Below are 27,028 nucleotides of genomic sequence, written 5' to 3'. Positions count from 1 at the left end.
CTCTCTCTCCCCCTCTCTCTCCTCCCTCCCTCTCCCCTCTCTCTCCCCCCCCAGCCCCTCCTCCACCTCTCCACCCGGTCTCTCTCTTCTTTTTACGATCAGAGGAAACAAGAAGATGCTCGGTGTAGTCGGCACTTCGCTTCGTTCGTCATTTCGGTTTTTTTCGGGTTTTTTTTTTCAGTCTGAGTGTATCGTTGTCTGTGCTCCGATCTCTCTCTCTCTCTCTGTGTGTCTCTGTCTGTGTCTCTGTGTCTCTGTCTGTGTCTCTGTCTGTGTCTCTGTGTCTCTGTCTGTGTGTCTCTGTCTGTGTGCCTCTGTCTGTGTCTGTGTGTCTCTGCCTGTGTCTATGTGTCTCTGTCTCTGCCTGTGTCTGTGTGTCTCTGTCTCTGTCTGTGTCTCTGTGTCTCTGTCTGTGTGTCTCTGTCTGTGTCTCTGTGTCTTTTTCTGTGTCTGTGTGTCTCTGTCTGTCTCTCTGTGTCTGTGTCTCTGTCTGTGTCTCTGTGTCTCTGCCTGTCTCTCTGTGTCTCTGTCTGTGTCTGTGTCTCTGTCTGTGTGTCTGTCTGTGTCTCTGTCTGTGTCTATGTGTCTTTGTCTGTGTCTCTGTGTCTCTGCCTGTCTCTCTGTGTCTCTGTCTGTGTCTCTGCCTGTCTCTCTGTGTCTGTGTCTGTCTGTGTCTGTGTCTCTGTCTATGTCTGTGTGTCTCTGTCTGTGTGTCTCTGTCTGTGTCTCTGTCTATGTGTCTGTGTGTCTGTGTCTATGTCTGTGTCTCTGTCTGTGTCTGTGTGTCTCTGTCTGTGTCTCTGTGTCTCTGTGCCTGTGTCTGTGTGTCTCTGCCTGTCTCTGTCTCTGTCTGTGTCTCTGTCTGTGTCTCTGTCAGTGTGTCTCTGTCTGTGTCTCTGTGTCTCTGTGCCTGTGTCTGTGTGTCTCTGCCTGTGTGTCTCTGTCTGTATCTGTGTGTCTCTGCGTCTATCGCCAGGTCTTGCGCGGCTATGCATCTGTGTGTGTCTCTCTGTCTCGGTGTTCTGTCTCGTATCTCTGTGTCTCTCTGTCTCTGTGTGTCTCTTTGTGTGTCTCTCTGTCTCGGTGTTCTGTCTCGTGTCTCTGTGTGTCTCTTTGTGCGTCTCTTTGTGTGTCTCTTTGTGTGTCTCTCTGTGTGTCTCTGTCTCTCTCTATGTCTCCGTGTATCTGTCTCTCCGTGTCAGTGTCTTCATCTGCGTGTCTCAGTCTCCTCGTATCACCTCGTGCGTCTCTAGGTGAGACAACGTCCGCCTTTGTCTCTCCCTGGCCACCATGCGTTTACTCCTCAATCAGGGCATGTGTGCGTGTGGTGTGGCGTTTGCCCGGTGTGTGTGTGATGATTTGTTTTGTTGATATACGCGTGTATGGCTGGACAAAGTCCCATCGGTGAGCTCCTCCGGCAGGTAAGGCTGCGTTGGCTGGGTCATGTAGCCCGCATGCCCAGCCACCGCATGCCTAAACAGCTTTTGTTCAGCCGGATCGAGGGGACTAAACGGGCGCAGCACGGGCTAGAGAAGAGATGGAGTGATGTGGTACAAGAGGACGTGGAGCTGAGTGGACTTGCCGATGACTGGTACCAGCGGTGTCAAGATCGGCCTCTGTGGAGGAGGCTCGTGAAGGACGCTACTACTGGGCAGTTGGAGGCAGTCGCCCTCCAACAACAACGGAGGGCGGAGGAGCGACGCTCACAACAACGAGCAGAGCGCCGGGCTGATAAAACACTGCAAGTTGGTACAGTGGGAGGTACAGGTGGTGCATCGGCCAGTCGTCTCAGTCAGTCGACCCGTGGCACCTGCTGGGTCTGCCCCGTGACCTCCTGCCAGTGGGCGTTCGACACTTCACGTGGCCTCAAGGTGCACCTAGCCTGGCACAAGCGCCGTGGTGACGTCACCGACACTTAGTGGCGAGTGGCTGTTGTTGTGGCTGTGTGTGTGGAGAGCGGTGGGGCAGCGGTTAGCGGCGCTGCGCTGCGAACCCGCCAGAGACCCGAGTTCGATTCCCGCCCAAGGTCACCAACACCCAGTGACGATTATCTGAAGCGGTCCTGGGCCTCCCCTTGGTCGACTCAGCCTCAAATGAGTATCCGGTGCGGTGTGTAGTAAACATCGCGTGGAGCTGGCCACCCACCCCCTCGTGTGCCGTGCCGGCCTTCATAGGTGCTGCTCGCTAACAGCACTTGCCCCAACAGTCTGTTACAGGCTACACGGGGAATCTTTGTCTGTCTATTGTAAGACTGATTGTGCGTGTGTAATTGTGTGTCCGTGTGTGACTGTGTGCGTGAAGATGTGTACACACGTGTGTGTGTGTGTGTCAACTTAGGTCGGCGGCTTCGTAGCACAAGTGCGCAAACCACCACGCCACCGTTCCCCGCTGTGTGACGCTGATGCAAGGAGGCAGGGCCGATCATTCGGGTGCCGTTGTATGGACCTCCCGTCTCAAGCGATGGCTAAAGTGGCCCCTCGGGACGGAGGCATATTATTGGGTCTGAGTGGCATCATGACGCTAGCATCTGGGCCAGATCAGCTCTACAACGGGCAGCAGGAGGCTGCTCGAATTCTGTGCAGCCCCATGGCCTTGTCGAATCACCAGCGCATCATCCACGTGGGTTTTTTTTGGCGTTTAGTTTATTGTCCCCCTCCCCCCGCCCGCTACGAAACAGGGCGACAGGAGTTCAACGTGAGCCACACACATTGATGCACGGCATCACGGACGCATTCCGGGGCAAGAATATATGCTGGATGAATGTCCTGATAAGTAGCATTGTGCTTGTGCTGTGTGTCGCCTTTTGGCGTCCTCTGGTCTTACGCTGTTAGAGACTGGGCTCTAAAGAAAGATGTCTCTGGTGTGGGCCAATCAGTTTCAAAGACAACGCATCGTATACTACCAGAGCGTGTTTGTAATACTCTTTGGTTCTTTCGGTAAAGTCACGTAGTTAGAAATAAAATAAATCACGAAGTTTCGATCTCAACACAAGCGGTCGTTAACAGGCAAAGAAGTCAGCCTGTAAAGGCCTTTAGATCGAAACGTCGTGATTTGATTTATTTTATTTATAACTACGTGACTTTATCGAAAGAACCAAAGAGTATGGATTCTTGCAGTCACGAAAGCTTCAAATCAAGCATGTTTTTTGTTTGCATGTTCACCACAAGTACTCTGTTTGGTTAACGCAGCAGTAACATGATTGCTTGCGCAATATTTCTGTTTGGTGTTTTAACATCTTAACACAACTCGTTTATTCACAGAAAGGGTAAAACCTATTCTCGTAACATCTGCTGGGCCACGTGGTGACGGAATGTGTGAGACGCGCCTTCCGTTCTTCCATTACGGTGGTGGTGAGCATCTACCATTCGAACAAAAAAACGTAAGTCATATTTTGAAAAACTTTTTTTAAAACACGCTTTAATGAAATGTACTAGTAATGGAAGAACTCCACGACTCCAGTAAGTGGCCCCGAAGCTTGCCATAACGTAAGGGACCATAGCGAATTACAGCCAACGTTAGTTAAGTGTGGGCAATTAGACCCAAGCCGAAACATGACAAATATAAAAGAATGTTTTAAAATATGTATTTTTATAATAGAATATAGTATTGTCATCAGTATGACATAAGTATACCAAGTTTGCAGTCGATACCACATTGGGAAGTGGGTTAAAATTGAGTTACAAGATTTGAGCATACAACAGACAGTGAGTTCAATAAAAAGCGTGGAAATAAAAACAGCACGGTATGAGTTGATCGTCGCTTGCAGCTGGGATCACCAGCATTGTACCCGTGGAGTTCCGGGCCTCGCTAGAGACCCTGGCTGATGGAGAAGGTCTTGTAGTCAGCTGGGAGAACGAGGCAGGCCCACATCCCACCGTCTACAACATCGGTTCGTCTTCTTAGCCTGGTGGTGCATCACTGCGAGACGTGACCAAATTTGTTTTTCTTGAAGGTAAATCATCGAAAAGAAAAAAAATTAAGCACGAGCACATTAGCAACAATTTCCTTTGTTTCATCGAACCGGATGTAGTTATTAACTCTAGATTTGAAGCTTTCGTGACTGCAAGGATTCATATTCTTAGGTTTTTTCGGTAAAGTCACGTAGGTAAAAAATTAAAATTAATAAAAGTAAAATAAAAATAAAATAAAATCACGACGGTTCCACCTGAAGACGGAAGCTTGTGTTGCCTCCGAAACGTCGTGATTTTTATTTTATTTGTATTTTACTTTTATTTTAATTTTTACTTACGTGACTTTACCGAAAAAACCTAAGAATAAGTAGTTATTAACATTGTACATTGCTTTAACCCGTGCTGCAAGGCTGCAGCAACTGGTTTAGAACCACTGGGCCACAATATTCCACGTCCAAGAACGAGGAGGCCCACCGTAGCCTCCGCTCAGAGGTTCGGAGAGCCGTGCGGCGCTGCAAGGATGAGTGGCGGTCGCGGTTTGACGATGAGATGAAAAATGCCTCGGTAACACGCGATCCCAACCGATCCTTTAAGTCCATCAACACAAATGGCTTTGCCTCACCCGAGTCTATTACCATCCTTAGGGGAACGAGTGTGATCTCGTGATCTCTGAACTCCAAGAGCAATGTTTTGCAGACTTGCCGAGCATTTCTATGAGCTCTCAGGGGAGGGGAAATCCCTCTGCTCAGAGGTCATCGCGGGGCAATGTGGCGTTAGCCCTGGCGGAGCAGTGCCGCCTCAAACATTGGAGGAAGTGGCCATCCCCCTGGGTGTGTGTGTGGCTGGCTGATGAGACGACCTTCCAAGTCAACTGCTGAGAGGGAAGGTGGCAATTGTGTGTGTGCAGGTCTGCCCTGTGTGACGCAATTATAAGAGGCTGGGTCACGGGACGGGTTCCGCAGGATTGGAAGGATGCCCCGGTGATTACACTTTAAAAATATATATAAATAGGTCGAGTGCATTGATTGTAGCAATCACCAGGCTCGTCTCCTCTCTCAATTGTGTGCTGGGGAAGATCCTGGCAAGGATTATTCAACATCGCCAATTGTTTTGTTGTTGTTATATTTTACCAGGTAAAGCCCCGCCACAAATGAATAGCTCAACGTAGATTTTTTATATAGCAGCCAAATACTCCAAACGCGAGATGTTGATTCTAAACGTGGAGGGAGAAAACCCCGGTGGTCCCGTAGACAAACACGCAAGAGGCATCGTGAGGGTCGGGATCGAACCCACGACCTCGTGTATGCCAGGCGAGGGAGTTCACATTCACAGCCTCCACAAGATGCTCGCGAACGGAGTCCCAATGTGGTTCCAATCCAGGGTGGTCCTTGCACGGAGTTCTCAACAGGCACCTAAAAGTCTGCCTCAGCAAGCAGGCCATGCTTCCCCATCTGATGATGATTGCTTGTGTTGCGCCCGAAACGTCGTGAATTATTTTATTTTATACCTACGTGACTTTACCGAAAGAACCAAAGAGTATGAGTTATTCTGTTCACAGTCAAGGTTTTTTTTTGGAGGGTTAGATCGCGGGAGTATAAATGTTGTGTCGTAACCCTCCACCACCCGACGCAGCCATTGTCACGTAGACAAAACGCGACAATTAGTTACTAGGAGAGTGTAGTGTGTAGTGTAGTGTATAGTGTAGTGTATAGTGTAGTGTATGGTGTAGTGTTGTGTATAGTGTAGTTTATGGTGTAGTGTATAGTGTAGTGTATAGTGTAGTGTATGGTGTAGTGTGTAGTGTAGTGTATAGTGTTAGTGTATAGTGTAGTGTGTAGTGTATGGTGTAGTGTATAGTGTAGTGTATAGTTGTTATGTATAGTCTAGTGTATAGTCTAGTGTATAGTCTAGTGTATGGTGTAGTGTATAGTGTAGTGTATGGTGTAGTGTATAGTGTAGTGTATAGTCTAGTGTATAGTGTTTGGTGTAGTGTATAGTGTAGTGTATAGTCTAGTGTATAGTGTATTGTATGGTGTAGTGTGTCGTGTATAGTGTAGTGTATAATGCATAGTGTAGTGTATGGTGTAGTGTATAGTGTGGTGTATAGTGTAGTTTATGGTGTAGTGTATAGACTAGTGTTTTGTGTAGTGTATGATGTCGTCATGATGATGACGTCATTATCATTGCGATGTCGTCATGACGATAATGTTGTCGTCACGATGATGCAATCACATATAATGAAGATGTAGAAATCGACATCAGAATTTCCTAAGGCTGAGTGAATTATTAAATCGTAACAACACAATTTAGTGTGTTGTGCAGTAACGTACGGACGAGTGCAACTTACGGCGATACGGAGCAGTGCTTGCTGTGAGAGGTAAACTGAACATCTGTGACAAAGAACTTTGTAGCGCATCGGATTCCTCCGGTACAAAGAAACATTCCGATTCTGACAAAGGTGCAAACCCCGACTCCCATCCCAGGCCACGGCTGACATCAGAGGCGCCGGCTCTCAGCACCGGCCTTGACCTCTGCCGCCGACCAACTTGGTGGTGAAGTATGGGGCCGTCCATAAATGACGTCACGCGATTTTGGACGATTTTTGACCCCTCGTCACAAAACGTCAGACCCCCCCCCCTCAAATATGACGTCACAAAGCTCTGCCCCCCCCCGAAAACTATATTTCCATTTTGAAACTATAACATGCTTCAAATCGCTTTAAACTATTGTCATTGTAGTGCGTATTTAATGTGGCGCTGCACTCTGACGTTGTAGGAGAAAACATTTATTAAAAAGTCTATTTAACTAAGTAGAACGTCACTATGGGGACCTCATTTGCCAGTAAAAATATGATAATTGGTTCTTTACCCTTCTATCTGGCAACAAAACTGACACCTTTTTGCAAGGAGTCATGTTTGCATAGACCGCAATACCTGCAGTCATAAATACAAACAAAAGACATAACTCTGATAATGTGCACTGTCCTTGAAGTTGATTGGTCCACACCCGAGACAGCTTTCCTTCGAGCCTAGTCTCATATGGGTTGGACCAGATGACGCCAAAAGGCGCACAACTCAAGGACAATGCACCATCAGAGTATGAGAGCTCGGGGCAAGCATCTACACTATGGGGACCTCATTTGCCAGTAAAAATATGATAATTGGTTCTTTACCCTTCTATCTGGCAACAAAACTGACACCTTTTTGCAAGGAGTCATGTTTGCATAGACCGCAATACCTGCAGTCATAAATACAAACAAAAGACATAACTCTGATAATGTGCACTGTCCTTGAAGTTGATTGGTCCACACCCGAGACAGCTTTCCTTCGAGCCTAGTCTCATATGGGTTGGACCAGATGACGCCAAAAGGCGCACAACTCAAGGACAATGCACCATCAGAGTATGAGAGCTCGGGGCAAGCATCTACACTATGGGGACCTCATTTGCCAGTTTATGACTGCAGGTATTGCGGTCTATGCAAACATGACTCCTTGCAAAAAGGTGTCAGTTTTGTTGCCAGATAGAAGGGTAAAGAACCAATTATCATAAGTAGAACGTGTTGTCTATATTTATTTAAAGTTGAGCATTTTGATGTGACGTCACACTTCTCAAACCCCCTCCCCCCCTCGTCACAAATGTCTGACCCCCCCCGCCCCTAGGTACGTGACGTCATTTATGGACGGCCCCAATGATGACCTCACATGGCTCACGTGGGAGGGCGCTGCTGGTGGGGTTGGCGGAGAAGGGAAATAATAAAATAATAAAAATAAAACATAATAAAATAATTCTCACGACGTTTCGACCAGCGTCTTTCTGACAGACCTGTTCTTCACCTGAGGACGGCTGCTTGCGTTGTGGCCGAAACGTCGTGAGAATCATTTTATTATGTTTTATTTGTATTACTTTATTATTTCCATTCTACGTGACTTTACCGAAAGAACCAAGAAGATGCCTGAAATTAGTTTCCAACACAAAAAAAACAAACAACGATGCCCCAATTATAACGAACTCACATCCCACACCGGCGCATTGCAATGCCGCTCAGTTCCCCGTCTCTTCGCCACGTGCGTCGCTGTTCTAACAGCGCCCCCCCACCCCCCACTGCGAGACGGGGCCGTTCTGGATGCAGTCCCCGCTGCGTGCTATTGATCGCCGTTTGGCTCGACTCGCATTAGCATGAATAAGTCATCACGGGCAAAGGCTGTTGCACCCTGTGTGTGTGCTGTATGTGTGTGTGCTGTATGTGTGTGTGCATCTGTGTGTGTGCGTCGACTCAGCCTCAAATGAGTACCTGGTGCGGTGTGTAAACATTGCCACTAGGGAGACAAAGGCGGTCGGGCGTGGTGCTGGCCACCCACCCCCTCGTGTACCGTTTCGGCCTTCATAGGTGCTCGCTAACAGCACTTGCCCCTACAGTCTGTTAAGGCTACACGGGGGATCTTTGTTGTGTGTGTGTCTGTGTGTGCGTGTGTGTCTGTGCGTGCGTCTGTGTGTGTGTCTGTGTGTGTGGTGCATGTGTGGTGCGGTAAGAGCACTTGCCCCGACAGTCCGCTACAGGCTACACGGGGGATCTTTGTCTTTGTGTGTGTTGTGGTGCAGCGCTAAGAGCACTTGCCCCAACAGTCTTGTGGGGAGCGGTGGTGTAGCGGTTAGCGCGCTGCGCTATGAACCCGGAGACACGGGTTCGATTCCCGCTCACAGCCAACACCAGTGACGATTATCTGAACCAGTCATGGGCCTCCCCTAGGTCGACTCAGCCTCAAATGAGTACCTGGTGCGGGGTGTAAACATTGCCACTAGGGAGACAAAGGCGGTCGGGCGTGGTGCTGGCCACCCACCCCCTCGTGTGCCGTTCCGGCCTTCATAGGTGCTCGCTAACAGCACTTGCCCCTACAGTCTGTTAATGCTATATGGGGGATCTTTGTTGTGTGTGTTTGTGCGTGTGTCTGTGTGTGTGATGTATGTGTGTGGTGCGGTAAGAGCACTTGCCCCGACAGTCTGCTACAGGCTATACGGGGGATCTTTGTGTGTTTTGTGGTGCAGCGCTAACAGCACTTGCCCCAATAGTCTGTTACAGGCTACACGGGGGATCTATGTCTTTGTGAGTGTATTGTGGTGCAGCGCGAACAGCACTTGCCCCAACAGTCTGTTACAGGCTATACGGGGGATCTTTGTCTTTGTGTGCTGTGGGGAGTGGTGGTGCAGCGGTTAGCGCGCTCACGGCCACCAGCACCGGTGACGAATACTGTACGGGAGCCGGTCCTGGGCCTCCCCTGGGTCGACTCAGCCTCAAATGAGTACCTGGTGCGGTGCGTAGTAAACATCGCCACTGGGGAGACAAAGGCGGCCGGGCGCGGTGCTGGCCACCCACCGCCTCGTGTGGACTTTTGCGTATGAAGCAGACACCAAGCACACATTTAAACGGTGAATGTTTGTTTACCGAGATCATTAATTAATGTTTTTAGATTTTTAAACGGCGACGCTGTCGATTATTTTGAGTGACGTTTTTTAAAAAATATATAAGTTGACGTAGAAACCAGGAACCCTTAGAACATCTGGGCAGTTATCCAGCATCGATTAAAAGCCGGCCCGATGAGACCACCACGTGTCCAAGCCAGTCCCGTTCTTTGTTTTTTTGTGCGTGTCCCTTGTGTTGAAGCAGCAGAAATCCACGTTGTCGTTTACACGTTGACTTGTTTAGCCAGGAGATTCACACTTAGTCGTGGGACGTTTTCAGCAGGATCCTGCCATTACGTTTAGGGGGCGTTTTAATTAAAGCGGGTTTCAGCCAAATCCTTGACCAGTGTTTAATATTGTTGTTGTTGTTCTACACGTGTGGGAGGAAAACGGGGACACCGCAGAGATAACCCAAGCAACGTGCGAGGGGGCAACACTCTATCCCCGTACAGAAGGAATGAACAGATGGGGATTAGTCCACACTTCGCTGTACAGTAGCACCTTCTCCTGCGGTAAAGTCACTAAGGTAGAAATAAGTATAACCCGTAAAAACAAAGTTTTTCACTCTAAATCCTTTATATGCGTGGCGGCTAGAGTCCTCTCGTCCTCTGGCTTGAGATGGCTGCCACCTATTGGTCAGATGATTGTCTGCAGTATTAAACAATTGGTAATTAAATATTTAATTTGTTTTCCCTAAACAGTGTAAAATTTTGGAATTTTTTTTCACGAACATTGTCTCGCACAACGAGTCTGTGTGCAAAATGTCAGCTCGATTGGATCACGGGAAGTGGGTTAAAAAACGACCGAAAGGTTTGCACGGTCGTAAGCAAGCAAGCAAGCACGCAAGCAAGCAAGCGAACTTAATATAAAGGATTTAATAACAGATCACGACGTTTCGATCGCGACGCAAGCAATCGTCTGATGGCGTTGCGATCGAAACGTCGCGATCTATTATTTTTTCTACCCACGTGACTTTACCACCGAAAGAACCAAAGAGTATAATCAATATATTATCAGAGTGTGTTTTTTGTTTTGCATTCTGACCACAAGTGTTGTGGTTAATGCAGTGACACGATTACTTGTTAAAGGTTTCAGTTTGGTGTTTTAACATCTCAACACCAAAATTCGATTTAAAGCTTTCGTGACTGCAGGGATTCATATTCTTGGTTCTTTCGGTAAAGTCACGTAGAAGGGAAACAATAAAATAATAAAAATATAAAACAATAACATTCTCACGACGTTTCGATCGCAACGCAAGCAATCGTCTGATGCGTTGCGATCGAAACGTCATGATCTATTCTTTTTTCTACCCACGTGACTTTACCGAAAGAACCAAAGAGTATGGATTCCTGCAGTCACGAAAGCTTCAAATCTAGAATACATGCATTGTCTTTGAAACTGATTGGGCCACACCAGCGACAGCTTTCTTTGAGTCTCGTCTCAAAACGGTGTTAGACCAGAGGACGTCAAAAGGCGTACACAGCTCAAAGACAACGCACTATCAGAGTAATGAGGGATCAGGGGGAGCAACTACATCATGGGACCTCCTTTGCCAGTACCAAAAACATGAGAATAGGTTTTCCACTTTGGTCAAACACCGTTTTGAGACGAGGCTCAAAGAAAGCTGTCTCTGGTGTGGCCCAGTTTCAAAGACGATGCATTGATTATAATTTTTTTTGCATTCTGACCACACGTATTGTGGTTAATACTGTTAGGAACCTCCTGGTTACACCAGCCCACAGAGGATTATTGTGTCCGTCCGACGTGCAGGGAGGGCTGGGTGGGGAGGGGCTGGGTGGTGAGGGGCTGGGTGGGGTGGGACTGGTCACCCCGTGGTGCCCTTATAAAACTCAACGTTTAACCTACTCACGCCGGCTTGTGCCCGCCCTCACAGTCGTCCATATTTGCGGAATACACCACGCTGCCGTTGACCCTGGCCATTGACCGAGCAACCCAACGTTCCTACCAGCTCCCTCCGCAGGAATGTTTCAGTTTGGCGTTTTAACATCTCAACATCTGTTTTGTTGCCAGAAAAAAGGGGGAAAACCTATTCTCACATGTTGGTACTGGCAAAGGAGGTCCCATGATTAAACTAAATTGTATTTTTCTTTCACCCGGACACACGGATACTGGATATGAAGGAGGCATTTTATTTCATCTTTTCCGCGACGACAGGAGTTATTGCGATATTTAAATCGGCTCACGCACCACCCCCTCCACTCCCCGTCGACCTCCTCTGACCAAAGCGGTGAAGTATGGTCATACAACCTCCAGTGACTGTAACGGCGTGTAATCGATAACGGAGGGATACAAATTATATATTTTGACACCGCCTTCAACCAGGTATCAACAGTGAAAACCTTGCATGCATTACTGCAACGTGACGATTCACATTCGCGACGAGGCAGGCTGCGTCCAAGTTCGAACAGAGGGCAGGGCAAAGGCATTAACATGCGCGGTGTGCGCGGTGTGCGATGTGGATGCTTAGAAATGCCGACAAGCGAAAATGTGGGATCACCCCCGTTAAAATAATGGTACGTTCCACGGGCATGACAGTGCTCGAGAAACAACACAGGCCATGTGGACCATACTACGTTCGTACACGCGAAGATGGGGGGGGAGGGCAGTTGGGAATGTGCGGGGTGAGGGGGGATAGGGGAGGGAAGCGCGGTTGTGAATTATGAATGAACCGGTTATCTACAGTTGGGAGAGCCCATTGAGAAATTCTTCACGGGGCGGTCACTCTCTGCACCAAAGACAAAGATCCCCCGTGTAGCCTTAACATACTGTAGTGGCAAGTGCTGTTAGCGAGTAGCACCTATGAAGGCCGGCACGGCACACGAGTGGTGGGGGGGGGGGGCAACACCACGCCCGGCCGCCTTTGTCTCCCCAGTGGCGATGTTTACACAACACACCAGGTACTCGTTTGAGGCTTAATCGACCTTGGGGAGACTCGGGAACAATTCAGTTAAATCGTCACCGGTGTTGGCGAGCGGGAATTGAACTCGGGCCTCTGCCGGGTCGGTGGCGCAGCGCGGCGTAGCGCTAACCGCTGCACCACCGCTCCCTACATAAACACACGCGCAGTCCAGCACTCGGGATTACTTCAGCGTCGACACACGGGTAGCCGTGTATCGGGTACCCGGTTGCGACCTCTGCCCTGCACATGGCAGTCTGTGATCCGGTGCTCTGGGAGGCGGCAGCGTGGTGGACCTCCGCAGGGACGGGCTGCCAAACTCGCTGTGGGTTGGGCGTCGAGGTGGAGCCGTGCCCGGGGGCTCTGCCAGGTGGCGGTGGCGCTGAAGCAAACTGCGAACTAAATATCACCGGTCCCATCCGTGCGGGGATACGAGCGTTGCCTCCTCGTGGGCGAGCGTGGGTATTCCCCCGCTTTCCTCTCGCACGTCTAAAACACTCGCCCCGCCGACGGGCCGAAAAACATCTTTTCACATATATAGAGGCATGCAGAGCTCGGGCAACTGAACTGTTGGTAACGCCGGCTCCTCGGCGATTGCGAGCGATGCGATTCACGTGAAAGTCGTCGGATGACGACGACGACGACGCCGCAGAACGAAAAATATTTATCGTCGTCGTCGTTTGGAAACGTTCAGCGACAAGGGGGTTCCATGAGCAACGTGGAGCTTGTCGGCTGACCCTGTGTGCACGGCCGCGAGTGAAATAAATCGGAACCTCCAGGGGCGTAACTTTGACAGGGACCCCCCCCACACTCCCCCCTCAACTTCTCCCCGCGGTTTCTCTTCGGGTTGCAAGCAAAGACCTCGGACCGCATCTGCGCCACACGAAGCCGCCATCGTCTGCGCGTGCAGCACGGCTCGAGCCCTCGCGCGCATCCGCCGTTGGACGAGGGCCTCCCCACCGAGTGGCCGGTTAAGCGTGGAACGTTGCCCGGTCTTTACTGGGTGGCCCCCGTTCATACCGCGGCTGCGGGGGTCAAGGGCCGGAGGGATGTAACCCTCCCTTCGTTCCGACGACGTACGCGACGTACGTGCACGTCGTCGGCTTTTCTTCAGATTCCGTTCCGGTGAAGCGCGTGCAACTAAAATGCAGTAAGCTTTACCGGTCAACGTCTTCAGGTTGGAAGACGTACAAAACCTCCAGCGTCGCAGTTTCGCCCGCCGGCTATCGGAGGGTTGCGGCCGCGTCGCTGGGTTCTCTGCGGCGAGCGCCACGTCTTTAACATAACAACGGGGCGCTACGCCTCCCCAAATAAAATAATCGCCGAGCCGCATCGCGCCGCGTTCCGAGAGTCGGCGGTGAACGGGGCACCCGCCCGCCCCTTGCAACTTGCAAGACGGTCTCAGAGACGGCAGAGGGTTAATTGGCCGAAAACATCTTCGTGCATGGAGGATCGCAGAACTTGGGAAATCGTTAGCGCCGGCTCTCCTCACCGCCTGGGAAAAGGGGGTTAAGAAACCTGGCCCACCGCCCGCGCGCGGCACCGGGCAAAGAGGGAGTGGCGTGCGTGGAGACGCGCGGCGTTAAGACGCGGTCGCGAACTCGGCGCCCATTTCATGGGAGGATCGCGGGGAGCGTTTCCCCGGTCGTCGCCGCCGCCACCGCCGCCGGCGTCACCGGTCCATCGCCACCTCCTCACCCGGCGCCTCCGTGAGCTGCAGCAGCGTCCGGCAAAATTCCAGTGCCTCCTGCGGCCGCGACACGCGCACACACCAGCACGTTACCGGCGCGTCACAAGACATGTCACACTGGGGCGTCACAAAGGGCATCACACACCGGAGCATCACAAAATGAGTCACAAAGTGCATCACACAGCGGCTCGTCACGACATCGGTGCGACTTTGTCGCGCAATCCCAAAAAAGTTCTGCGGCGCGCGTCTGATTCGGCCGTTTAGCAGTTTCCTAGATTCCGTGCGTGTGCGCAGTTTGGATCAAGATCATTCAACGGCAGCTGCCCCAAAGGTTTGAAAACCGCCTATAGTTCTGCTGTCTATGCCCTCACTTAAAGCAACTATTACACAGGTCAACAAAAAAAAAATTCTGGCCTGGACTTTTGCAGCTGTTCTCGACTAGTTTCAGGGTGCCGATTCCAAATCTCATCTCAGATTTGCTCTATCACATCTCATTTTTATGCTATCGGTATACCCCATTTTCATTGATTTTACCCGAAATTAACTCTGTCACCTATGATTGCAAGTTGTTGCGAGTCAGTGACTGCTTTAGTGTTAAAATATGGTGCTGTATTTTTAGGATAGTGTGTTTATAATATAATTTAATGTAGATATCCACATTTATTTAAAACATTTCTTCCGCAGTTTTTATTGAAAATGTAATATTTGATATCTCAAAAACCCGATGTGATAGACAAAAAACGATGCCAGATTTGGAATCAGCACCCCAAAATTACCTTAAAACCTCGATTTAAAGCTTTCGTGACTGCAGGGATTCATCTTTTTGGTTCTTTCGGTAAAGTCACGTAGAATGGAAAACTTGACCTTAAAAACCGTTGGATATACCTTATGCCAGAAAAAGTGTGTTGACCAGTGTTATCAAGGACCACAAAAGTTCAAGTGCGAGTGCAATACAACGGCTCTTCACGCCGGAGTCGGGGAGAGGCTGCCACACCACAGCAAGGAGGAGGAGCGATGGGAGGGGAAGGTGCCGTACCAGGTGCTGCTCGGAGCCTTCCAGGAGGCCGATCCTCTCCAGCAGCGTCTCCCGCAGGCGCAGCTCGGCCGCACGGCTCTCGCGCAGCGCCGCTCCGTGCCCCGACACCAGGCTGCGGTGACAGGCGCGGTGCACGCGCGCGGGCGTTACTCTTCCGCTCCGGCGCACGGTGCTCTGTGTGTGTGTGGAGGGCTTTGCTTGAAGGTCGTTGATGCTGATGCAGTGTGCACGTTCAGGTGTGCGTGTGTCTGTGTATGTGTGCGTGTAGGAAGCTCCTGCCAGCGGGTCGTTCGACACTTCACGTGGCCTCAAGGTGCACATGGCCTGGCACAAGCGTCGTGGTGACGTCACCGCCACTTAGTGGCGAATGGCGGTTGTTGTTGTTGGGAGCTCGCTAACAGCACTTGCCCCAACAGTCTGTTAGGGCTACACAGGGGATCTTTGTCGAGGTGAGTACAGCGGTGGTGTAGCGGTTAGCGCGCTGCGCTACGAACCCGGCGACCAGAATTCGATTCCCGCTCACGGCCAACACCAGTGACGATCATCTGAACCGGTCATAGGCCTCCCCTAGGTCGACTCGGCCTCAAATGAGGACCTAGTGCGGTGTGTAAACATCGCCAATGGGGAGACAAAGGCGGTCGGGCATTGTGCTGGCCACCCACCACTTCGTGTGCCGTGCCGGCCTTCACAGGTGCTCGCTAACAGCATCTGCCCCAACAGTCTGTTAAAGCGACACGGGGGATCTTTGTGTCGGTGTGTAGGTGTGCATGCATGTTGTAGGTGTGTATGCATGTTGTTGTAGGTGTAGGTGTGCATGCATGTTGTAGGTGTGTATGCATGTTGTAGGTGTGTAGGTGTGCATACATGTTGTAGGTGTGCAGGCACTTGCCTGAACAGTGCTCCGAGCACATGCTCGTGGAAGGGTTCATGGGGGGCATGCAGCAGGGCGACCAACTGCTGCACCATGCCCATCGCGCACAGCTCTTCTGCACACACACACACACACGGGTGTAAACATTCACATATCCACACACGTGCACAAAGATCAAAGATCCCCCGTATAGCCTTAACAGACTGTAGGGGCAAGTGCTGTTAGCGAGCACCTATGAAGGCCGGAACGGTACACAAACGAGGGGGTGGGTGGCCAGCACCACGCCCGACCGCCTGTCTCCCCAGCGGTGATGTATACACACCACACCAGGTACTCATTTGAGGCTGATTCGACCTAGGGGAGGCCCAGGACCGGTTCAGATAATCGTCACTGGTGTTTGCCGTGAGCGGGAATCGAACACGGGTCGCCAGGTTCGTAGTGCAGCGCGCTAACCACTACACTACCGCTCCCCACGCACACGTGTACACACACACACACAAACATTGAGGCAGGCCTGCCTACGATCCATGCGGAGTTTAACCAGACAGGATTACAGAGCCTCGAAATATCCGGGAGAGGCGAGGCCGAGTTGGCAGCGTCACGTAGCTCGCGTGTCTCTCCTGCCACCACATGCCCAAGCAGCTTCTGTTAGGCTGGACACGGCAGGCTAAACAGGCACGATATGGGCTAGAGAAGAGATGGGCTGATGCGTGTGGGTAGCGCATCGACCAGGCCTCCCCCCTAACTCGACTCGCCATTAAATGAGTACCTGGTGCAGCGTGTAAACATCACAACTGGGGAAACAAGGTGGCCAGGCGTGGCGTTAGCCACCTACCCACCCACGTGCCGTGCCGGCCTTCATAGGTGCTCGCTAACAGCACTTGCCCCAACAGTCTGTGAAGGCCTATCGGAGGAACCTTCGTCTTTTCTCTGCGCCCGTATGCGTCTGGATGTCACACCTGCGTGTCTGTATGTGTGCGGCAGAGGTCGCAATCAGGTACCCGATACCCGTATCCTACCCGATACCCGGCTACCCGTACCCGGCCGGATACGGGTACCCGTTTGCGACCCTGGTGCGGCCGGGTACGGGTACGGGTAGACCGTGAGTCACTGGTGAGTTACCGTTTGTCACTCATTTCCCAACGTCTTGTCTCTTCTCACAATTCAAGTTCCTAGAATCAACCCACCCGCGCCTGCAACATGGCTTCATCCCAGAGGTCGCAATCGAGTTCCCATACCCTACCCGATACCCGGCCGGGTACGGGTAGCCGGGTATCGGGTAGGGTACGGGTACCCGATTGCGACCCTGGTGCGACCGGGTACGGGTAAGGAATCAAAACCCGTTCGCGACCTCTGGTGTGCGGCTAACACGCAGCGAGTTGGTACAAGTTGGGACCACAGGCGGTGCACTTGCCAGGCATCTCGGCTCACGCGGTCAACCCACGCACGTCACCGCCTGAGTCCGTCCCCCATGACCTCCTGCTAGCAAGCAAGCCTTGGACACTTCACGGGACGACCCGCAAGTGCACCTAGCCTGGCACGAATGCTGCGGCGACGTCACCACCCTCACCGTGGTGAGTTGGCCGCTTGCCTGCCGCTATTGCTGCTGTTGCCGCCATTGTGGTGGCGGTGGCAGTAGTGCCGCGGGAACCTTTAAACTTTCTATTTTTCCAGGCAGAGGCCCACTGGGCTACGTAGCTCTTTTCAGAAGTGCCCTGGCTATCACGAATGATAGCTCGACGAAGTGGGCTTATTATCATCGCGTGGGAATTAATTAGCAACCACGGGGAAAGAGAGGGACACGCAAACTTCAAATATACAGCAGCAGCAGGCATCGTCAGGGGTCGCGATCGAGCACCCACCCACGACCTCCTGCGTACCCGGCGAGGGAGTAGACGCCTCGCCACCCCAGCGCCAAACCCACCGTGGTTCTCGGTGCGGCCATGAGAAGGCTGTGGAGGAGGAAGGCGGCCTTGGCCCGCGGCCTCTCGCCGGGGTCCTGCATGGCTCGCAGCAGCACCGAGAAGCCGTCTCCCTGCGCCAACGCGAGGCGACCCAGCGGCTGCTCGCGCACCAGGCCTGGGAAGAAAAACAGAAAATTTGGAAAAAAGTGAAGCAAAAGTAAAGTGAAAATAAGTCAAAATGGAAAGAAAAATGTATGAAGTTAAACAAAGAAATGTTTCTTTAACTTTTAAAAAAGTAAAAAAAAAAATGTATTTATTAAAAAATGACGAAAAGTAAAACCAAGTAAACAAAAACAAAACGCTGTCGCCGCTCGCGACAAACCGCAACCGTCGCTGTCGCCGAGGAGGAACCGCAGGCGAGCGGTTAAAGGGGCGGCACCCAGGCGGTGGGCAGCCCGAGCCAACGATTGCCCAAACTCTGCGGTCCTCTATATATGAAGATGTTTTTCGGCCAAGTGGTTATTACATGTGAGGAAATGCACGCGTGAAAGGGACAGATGATATTCATCCGTACTTTGCTGTACTGCCCCCTCTCCTGGCGAACCAGGGGTACGCGCTCCTCGCGCAAGAATGGAGGTTCGCAACACCTCCACACAGGACTGGACTACCGGCAGCCACGTGCAGCAGCAGCAGCGGCGGCGGTAGCAGTGGCGGCGTAGCCACTGTGGCCGCAGCATCCCAAAAAAGAACCGAGAAGATTATCATCTCTCTCAGTCGATCAATCAACACGCAGCGGGGTGGCGAGCCGGCACGGTGAACAGCGCAGGCGGTGCATCTGCCAGACATCTCAGTCGGTCGGTCAACCCCCACATGGCACCGTCCGTCCCGCAACCTCAGACCCCTACCAGCCAGCCAGCAAGCGAGCCTACGACGCTTCGCGAGAGGACCTGCAACATGTGCATGTAGCCCGTCCGTCGTTGACAATGACAATGACGGACTAAAACGATAAAGCTTTTTTATTTTACCAGGTAAGGCCCACACTGAGCTATGTAGCTCTTTTTCAGGAGCGACCTGGACATCGAAAATGACAGTGACTCATTGCCACGTGGAAATTTATAGCAGCCAAATGCGTCGTGTTGATTCTATATGTGGAGGGAAAAACCGGAGGATGTGGAGAAAATTCCACGCGACCACGGGGAGAGAGACAGAGAGACACGCAAACTCAAAATATAGAAGCAGGCATCATCAGGGTCGGGATCGAACCCACGACCCTTTGCACACCAGGCGAGGTAGTTAACATCTCCTAGCCACCGTGATGATGATGAAAGACGCAAAACTCCAAACATACAACAGACGCCAAGGGTGGAGATCTGAACCCACGACCCCCTGCGTACCAGGCGAGATAGTTAACATCTCCTAGCCACCGTGATGATGATGAGAGAGAGACACGCAAAACTCCAAACATACAACAGGCGCCAAGGGTGGAGATCCGAACCCACGACCTCCTGCACACCAGGCGAGGTGGTCAACATCCCCCAGCCACAGCGGACGACGTCCGGATAGAGGGACTCACACGAGACGGCGAGCAGCGCCTTGACGCGCACGCGCGTGTCGGCGTCGGCGTCGGCGCGGCGCAGCAGCCGCGGCAGCGCCCCGAGCTCCAGCGCCGCCTCCTGGACGCGCGGCGCGTTCTGCGCGCACGTCGCCACCAGCTCGGCGGCGCGCCACCGCAGCTCGGCGCATGTCCGCGTCCAGGTAGCGCTGCACCACCAGCGCCATGCCGCCCAGCTTGCAGAAGTCTGGCTCGGGGGAGAGGGGGGGGAGGAGCGGAGAGGAGAGGAAGGAGGGTGAAGGAGGCGGAGGGGACAGAGAGAGGTGAAAGGCGTGAGAGTAACGGGGTTACTGCGCAACGCAGGTTTCCCTCCTAGCTCTGTGCGGCGGCAGTAGCAGTTGACGCGTTCTAAAAAACACAGGGGCGCACAAAGCGCAACCACCAGAAGAGACAGCTGCCCGCTGAGTAGCGCACCAAGTACACACACACACATACAATGTTGTATTCAATCTAGAGGACACATCCACATCCGGTATTCCTCTAGGCATAGCGCGAGCCGCGGCTGCTGGTCACGTGGGCCGCCTGACCGGGCCTTCACTGGCCGACTGCTGCAACGTCCCGAGCGAGAGACCAGGGTGGGAGAGGGGCGGGGGGGGGGAGTCGGGGCCTTAGCCGTGTGCGCCCACCCACCCTGAGCGTTGTCGATGTTGTCGGTGACGTCAAGCAGAGCGTCCAGCGCGTTAATCAGCCGCGTCGTCACCTCCGGCAGATCCTCCGGGGCCTCCGCGTCGGGTTCCGGCGGCGGCAGCGGCGACGGCCCAGGGTGGGCCTCTGAATGGCCCCCCGGCCCGGCCCGCAGGATGTCGAGGGCCTGCTTCATGAGCTGAACGTCGTCCTGAGCGCTGCTCATGGACACCGACAGTGCCTCCTGCAGCCACTGCCTCCTCTGCCGGGGACGGAGAGAGAGAGAGAGATGAGTGAGGTTGGAGAATGACGGCATGAATGGGGTGTGGGGGGGGAGAATGTTGGGGAGGAGAGAGGGAGGAGAGGAGAGGGGAGGGAGGAAAGGGGAGGGATGAGAGGGGAGGAAGACAGAGGGGAGATGAGGATGGGGAGGGGGGGAAGAGGAGGCAGGGGAGAGAAGAGGGGAAGAGGAGAAAGCCGGAGAGAGCGGAGTGAAGTTGGAGAATGACGCCATGAATGGGGTGTGGGGGGGAGAATGTTGTGGAGGAGAGGAGGAGAGAGGAGGAAGATAGAGGGGAGATGAGGATGGGGAGGGGGGGAAGAGGAGGTAGGGGAGAAAAGAGTGGAAGAGAAGCAAGAGAGGAGGAGGGTGCAGGAGGACATGTACGTTTCCATGACCCGTGCGTTCCTTTCTCCGTGGTCTCAGTGTTATTATTCCGAGCAAGTACGCTCCCACCCTCGCCAAGCTTCTCTGCGCACTTATCAGTTTTGTGTTTCCATAGCCTCCGTCAGCGTCCCGCACCTCCGATTAGCACGGTTGGCTACGCGAGTAGCGGAAGAAGTTCAACGTAGATACACACGTGCCTACAAACGTCCCTGTTGTCTAAAGACAAGTCATTTCTGACGACGCGCTGGGATGATACACGTTGCATTCCAGTATTAAGTTCAGATTTACACAACGAAAAAACCCAATCACACCTGTTCTCGCAGGAGGTAATTATGAGCAGGAGGTTATCGCACGGACTGCTACCCTGTAGGTGTCACGATTATCACTCCGAAGTTGAATCCCCGACAGAGATTCTTAAACCCCTTCCCCCAGTGCCGGATTAAGATAGTGCGGGGCCTGTAGCATATGTTATAAAGGGGCCCTAAATATAAAAAAACACGTAAATATTGAAACACAATTTTTTTACTTGCTATAGTAATTGTATTTTTTCATTTGCTATACAGCCAGATAATACGACTAATCGCTCACCTTAAACACCCGGTCGTTCATAAAAGTTGAAGGCGGTATAGTGCTATAGTAATAGAGCAAGTGCAGAATCGCCGAACCGGAATTGATAGAAATATTGTTTTATTTTTATTATTTTTTTATTTCCCTTCTACGTGACTTTACCGAAATAACCAAGAAGATGAATCCCTGCAGTCACGAAAGCTTTAAATCGAAATTTTACGGAATTGATAGCTTGAAAGCATTTAGCGCGGGGCTCTTTGAAAGTGCGGGGCCCGTAGCTACGACTTGCATATGTAGTAGCTACTACATTTGTAGCTACTTTTTCTACTGGGATAATCCGGCACTGCCCCCACATCCCCCCACTTCGCTTTTATCCCCCATCAGTCGATCGTGGCACATCCCACGTGGTGGGGGCAAAGTGTGGGTACTCACACCCCTTTCAAAATCGGAATTTTTATTTATACTGGAGGAATCCGATGAGCTAGAAAGCTTTTTTCAAAGATGTCCAGTATTTCACGGGATGTCTAGACCATAACTGTACTCCAGAGGTCGTAATCGGGTACCCGATACCCGTACCCTAGGTGATACCCGGCTACCCGTACCCGGCCGGGTACGGGTACCCGTTTGCGACCCTGGTGCGGCCGGGTACGGGTAGGCCGTGAGTCACTGGTGAGTAACCGTTTGTCACTCATTTCCCAACGTCTTGTCTCTTCTCACACTTCAAGTTCCTAGAATCAACCAACCCGCGCCTGTAACATGACTTCATCCCAGAGGTCGCAATCGGGTACCCGATACCCGTACCCTACCTGACACCCGGCCGGGTACGGGTAGCCGGGTATCGGGTAGGGTACGGGTACCCGATTGCGACCCTGGTGCGGCCGGGTACGGGTACGGGTAAGGAATCAAAACCCGTTTGCGACCTCTGCTGTACTCTCTAGAACGGCTGTCTAAAGCTGCCTCTCATCTTATATAGATTAACAGTGCCTTATTATTCAAAGGCCCTTCTGTTAGCAGTGGCTTGAGCAAGCAGTTAAAGGACTGGCGCCTTTGCCATTACCTGCCCATCACACGCGTCGATAACACTGTCGCCTTTATAGAAAACAATTAAAATTTAAAAGACGACGTTTCGTGCAATGTCCCTTCTTTACCTATCACACACGGGTCAGCCAATTCAATTAGGTCTATCAGACGCCCCAAGTTCACAATAGACCTACAACAATAACCGTAACCAGATTCTCCGCGACTCCCGACGTGCACGTTGTGGTTAAGGGTGTCGTTACGAAACGTCTGGAAGGTTTGAGAAGCTGAATGCACATTCTATAAGTGACTCATAGGGGGTCGGAGAAAATCAGAAGACCCAGCGGGGAAGCTCGGTCCTGAAACGTCAAGGGAAACTTATCATTCGTTTTTTGAGCTCACAACTGATGAACACCGGAGGCTCAAAACGCCAAGAGGCCAGGAACAAACAGCACTGCTGAAGGTGTAATAGAGAGTTCACACGCGGTTATTATCGTACGAGCTCGGGTAACGGGACGAGGGGGAGAAGCTGCAGTGGGGGTGAGTGGGTGGGTGAGTCATTGGTTGGGGTGGGTGGGTGAGTTGGTGAGTGAATGAGTGTGTTGTTGTTGTTGTTGTGACTTGCAGTTTGTCGAACAGTATGGTTGTGGAGACGCAACACAATGAGTGTCTGTAAGACCGAGTCGGCGCGTGAACTTTATTGGAACCGGTACCCATGGTACACTACCAACTAGTAGTCGAGAGGGGTGAGAGCATGTGTCAATAAGTGGGTGAGTGGATGGGTGGGTGGGTGAATGAGTGAATGGATGAATGGGTGGGTTAGTGAATGAGTGAATGAGTGGGTGAGTTAATGAGTGGGTGAGTGAGTGAATGAGTGGGTGGGTGAATGAGTGGGTGGGTGAGTGAATGGGTGAGTGGGTGAGTTAATGAGTTGGTGGGTGAGTGAATGAGTGGGTGAGTGAATGAGTGGGTGAGTGAATGAGTGGTGGGTGGGTGAGTGAATGAGTGGGTGGGTGAGTGAATGAGTGGGTGAGTGAATGAGTGGGTGAGTGAATGAGTGGGTGAGTGAATGAGTGGTGGGTGGGTGAGTGAATGAGTGGGTGGGTGAGTGAATGAGTGGGTGAGTGAGTTGAGTGAATGAGTAGGTGGGTGGGTGAGTGGATACATGAGTGGGTGGGTAATGAGTGAGTGAGTAGGTCGGTGAGTGAGTGGGTGGGTGAGTGACTGAATGAATGAGTGGTTGGGTGAGTGAGTGAATGAGTGGGTGGGTGAGTGAGTGGATGAATGAGTGGGTGGGTGAGTGGCTGGATCAGTGGATGAGTGAGTGAACGAGTGGTTAAGTGGGTGGGTGAGTGCTGTGTGGGTGGTTGAACAGAGTGTGGTTGATGAGACGACACAGTCTGTATCCCAACACGTGTGGACAAATGTCAGTTCAGTCGCGTTGCATTATTAGTAAGGGCCGAGAAGGCCGGGGAACCCCACGGAATGCCAAAGAAGGCTGCAGAATTTCAAAGAAGGTCGTGGAAGCCCGTGGCATTTCAAGAAAAGTCTGCGACGTTCTGAACGACGGAGGAATGAACGGCACGGGCGGGTGACAGGAAGGCCATGAAGGCTTTGGGGGGAGGGGCATTGGGGAACGTTCGAGAAAGCCGGAGAAGGCCGGCGAATGACGGGAAATGACATCGGGGAAGGCCACGAGAGACGGGCAGAAGAGACCGGAGAATGCCAAAGAGTGCGTTAGAATACGAGGAAAATCCCGGGGAGATAAGATCATACAAGAGAAGGCCGTTATTAGGGAAGGGCCGGAGTGACCGGGGAAGGCCTAGACATTACTGTAAACATCAGGGAAGGCCAGGAGAGATCAGGGAAGGCCGGGAAAGGCCGGGGGAGGCCTGAGGAATGCCGGGGGAGGCCCGAGGGAAGGCCGGGGGAACGCCCGAGGAAGGCCGGGGAAGACCCGGCTAAGTCCGTACCTCAATGGACATCGGCAGGGGACCCTGCGGGCCCGGCGCCGCATCCTCCTCGCTCCCCGCCTCCACCGCGAGCCTCAGCAGCCCCGGGAGGTCGCTAATGCGGCTGGGTCGGCCCGGGTCACCTCCTCCCTCGGCCATCGTGGTCACGCCCGACGCCTCTGGAGCCCGTGACTGTGGTCACGATCAGCGAGCTGGCAGCACGAAGAGCGGGAGACGTGAACTACTGCAGCCCTGACAGCCACTGTACTGGGTTCAAGGAGGCCACGTGGGTTGTGGGGACAACCCCACCCCCCACCACAAACCACGTGGTCTCGACGTGAGTTCCCGCCACCCGCAATGACGTCACGCAATACGATGCACATGCTGCGATGCGATGACGTCATGGTGTGTGGGAATGATGTCATTCTGCGATAAAATGTCATGGCTGCGATGTAATGACGTCATGCCGTGATGCAGTTCTGTAATGCAATGTTAGCTGCAATGCAATGACGTCACGCTGTAATGCAATGCCAAGCAGTAATGCAGTGACGTAATAATGTGATTCAATAATTTAATTCTATAATGCAATGTCAAGCTGTAATGCAATGATGTCATGCTGTAATGATGTCATGCTGTGATGCAATGATGGCATGCTGTAATGCAGCTGTCATGCTGTAATGGAATGATGTCATGCTGTAATACAATGTCGTCATGCTGTGATGCAATAACGTCCAATGATGTAATGCGATCTCCTTTAACAAATATCATAAAATATATTGACACTGCAGGATGAATGCGATGAGCTACAAAGCTCTTGTAACTATTCCCGGCAAAGCCCACTCTCGAGCAATTAGATTATTTTACAGGAGCGACCTGTCGATCACTAACGACAGCTCAACGAAGTGGATTGTCAGCGTCGTGTGCGCGTCTCACAGGGAGACTTGTGCAACGTGTCGAGTATCAGTCCTTGATGATGTTGAGGCTGGAGGATAACGAGGAGTTCGTAGAGAGCAGGAGACCAGCGGTTCTACTTCTTCTTCACTTGGGGTGCACACTGCACCTCCGGTGTGAGTGGACTAGTGGCCACGGGAAGTAATGCCAGGGGAGTCAGCCTGCAGTGTGAGTGGACTAGTGGCCACGGGAAGTAATGCCAGGGGAGTCAGCCTGCAGTGTCAGTAGACTGGTGGCCACGGGAGGTAATGACAGGGGAGTCAGCCTGCAGTGTGAGTGGACTAGTGGCCACGGGAAGTAATGCCAGGGGAGTCAGCCTGCAGTGCGAGTGGACTAGTGGCCACGGGAAGTAATGACAGTGGAGTCAGCCTGCAGTGCGAATGGACTAGTGGCCACGGGAGGTAATGACAGGGGAGTCAGCCTGCAGTGCGAGTGGACTAGTGGCCACGGGAAGTAATGCCAGGGGAGTCAGCCTGCAGTGCGAATGGACTAGTGGCCACGGGAGGTAATGCCAGTGGAGTCAGCCTGCAGTGCGAATGGACTAGTGGCCACGGGAGGTAATGACAGGGGAGTCAGCCTGCAGTGTGAGTGGACTAGTGGCCACGGGAAGTAATGCCAGGGGAGTCAGCCTGCAGTGTCAGTAGACTGGTGGCCACGGGAGGTAATGACAGGGGAGTCAGCCTGCAGTGTGAGTGGACTAGTGGCCACGGGAAGTAATGACAGGGGAGTCAGCCTGCAGTGTGAATAGACTAGTGGCCCCGGGAGGTAATGACAGGGGAAGTCAGCCTGCAATGTGAGTGGACTAGTGGCCACGGGAGGTAATGACAGTGGAGTCAGCCTGCAGTGCGAGTGGACTAGTGGACACGGGAGGTAATGACAGGGGAGTCAGCCTGCAGTGTGAGTGGACTAGTGGCCACGGGAAGTAATGACAGTGGAGTCAGCCTGCAGTGCGAGTGGACTAGTGGCCCCGGGAGGTAATGACAGGGGAGTCAGCCTGCATTGTGAGTGGACTAGTGGCCACGGGAGGTAATGACAGGGGGAGTCAGCCTGCAGTGTGAGTGGACTAGTGGCCACGGGAAGTAATGCCAGGGGAGTCAGCCTGCAGTGTGAGTGGACTAGTGGCCACGGGAGGTAATGCCAGGGGAGTCAGCCTGCATTGTGAGTGGACTGATGGCCACGGGAGGTAATGCCAGGGGAGTAAGCCTGCAGTGTGAGTGGACTAGTGGCCACGGGAAGTAATGACAGGGGAGTCAGCCTGCAGTGTGAGTGGACTAGTGGCCACGGGAGGTAATGCCAGGGGAGTCAGCCTGCAGTGTGAGTGGACTGGTGGCCACGGGAGGTAATGACAGGGGAGTCAGCCTGCAGTGTGAGTGGACTAGTGGCCACGGGAGGTAATGCCAGGGGAGTCAGCGTGCAGTGCGAATAGACTAGTGGCCACGGGAAGTAATGCCAGGGGAGTCAGCCTGCAGTGTGAGTGGACTAGTGGCCACGGGAGGTAATGCCAGGGAAGTCAGCCTGCAGTGTGAGTAGACTGGTGGCCACGGGAGGTAATGCCAGGGAAGTCAGCCTGCAGTGAGTAGACTAGTGGCCACGGGAGGTAATGCCAGGGGAGTCAGCCTGCAGTGCGAATAGACTAGTGGCCCCGGGAGGTAATGACAGGGGAGTCAGCCTGCATTGTGAGTGGACTAGTGGCCACGGGAGGTAATGACAGGGGGAGTCAGCCTGCAGTGTGAGTGGACTAGTGGCCACGGGAAGTAATGCCAGGGGAGTCAGCCTGCAGTGTGAGTGGACTAGTGGCCACGGGAGGTAATGCCAGGGGAGTCAGCCTGCATTGTGAGTGGACTGGTGGCCA

At 52.5% G+C, this 27,028-nt stretch overlaps 2 protein-coding genes across 2 annotated transcripts in view; both read right to left on the bottom strand.

Annotated features, from left to right (window-relative positions):
• The window catches only part of LOC133360301 (serine/threonine-protein kinase BRSK2-like), a 33,903-nt gene extending 30,033 nt beyond the window's left edge, over positions 1–3,870 (bottom strand). The window contains exon 1 of the mRNA XM_061578945.1: positions 3,816–3,870. Within this exon, the coding sequence (XP_061434929.1) occupies positions 3,816–3,870 (55 nt within the window). The remainder of the gene's footprint in view (positions 1–3,815) is intronic.
• Positions 3,871–13,791: 9,921 nt separating this feature from the next.
• On the bottom strand, positions 13,792–24,556 carry HSPBP1 (HSPA (Hsp70) binding protein 1). Its single transcript, XM_061579045.1, is given in 8 exon segments — positions 13,792–14,032; positions 15,012–15,123; positions 15,901–15,994; positions 17,803–17,961; positions 19,360–19,534; positions 19,536–19,585; positions 20,029–20,284; positions 24,247–24,556. Coding segments are annotated over 8 exon segments (1,059 nt in total). The 5' UTR covers positions 24,385–24,556; the 3' UTR covers positions 13,792–13,957.
• Positions 24,557–27,028: the final 2,472 nt, after the last annotated feature.

Source organism: Lethenteron reissneri, chromosome 68 (genome assembly GCF_015708825.2).
Source record: "Lethenteron reissneri isolate LAM-NWPU_2019-01 chromosome 68, ASM1570882v1, whole genome shotgun sequence".
Taxonomy (NCBI): Eukaryota; Metazoa; Chordata; class Hyperoartia; order Petromyzontiformes; family Petromyzontidae; genus Lethenteron; species Lethenteron reissneri.
This window is presented reverse-complemented; position numbering and strand designations above follow the sequence as displayed.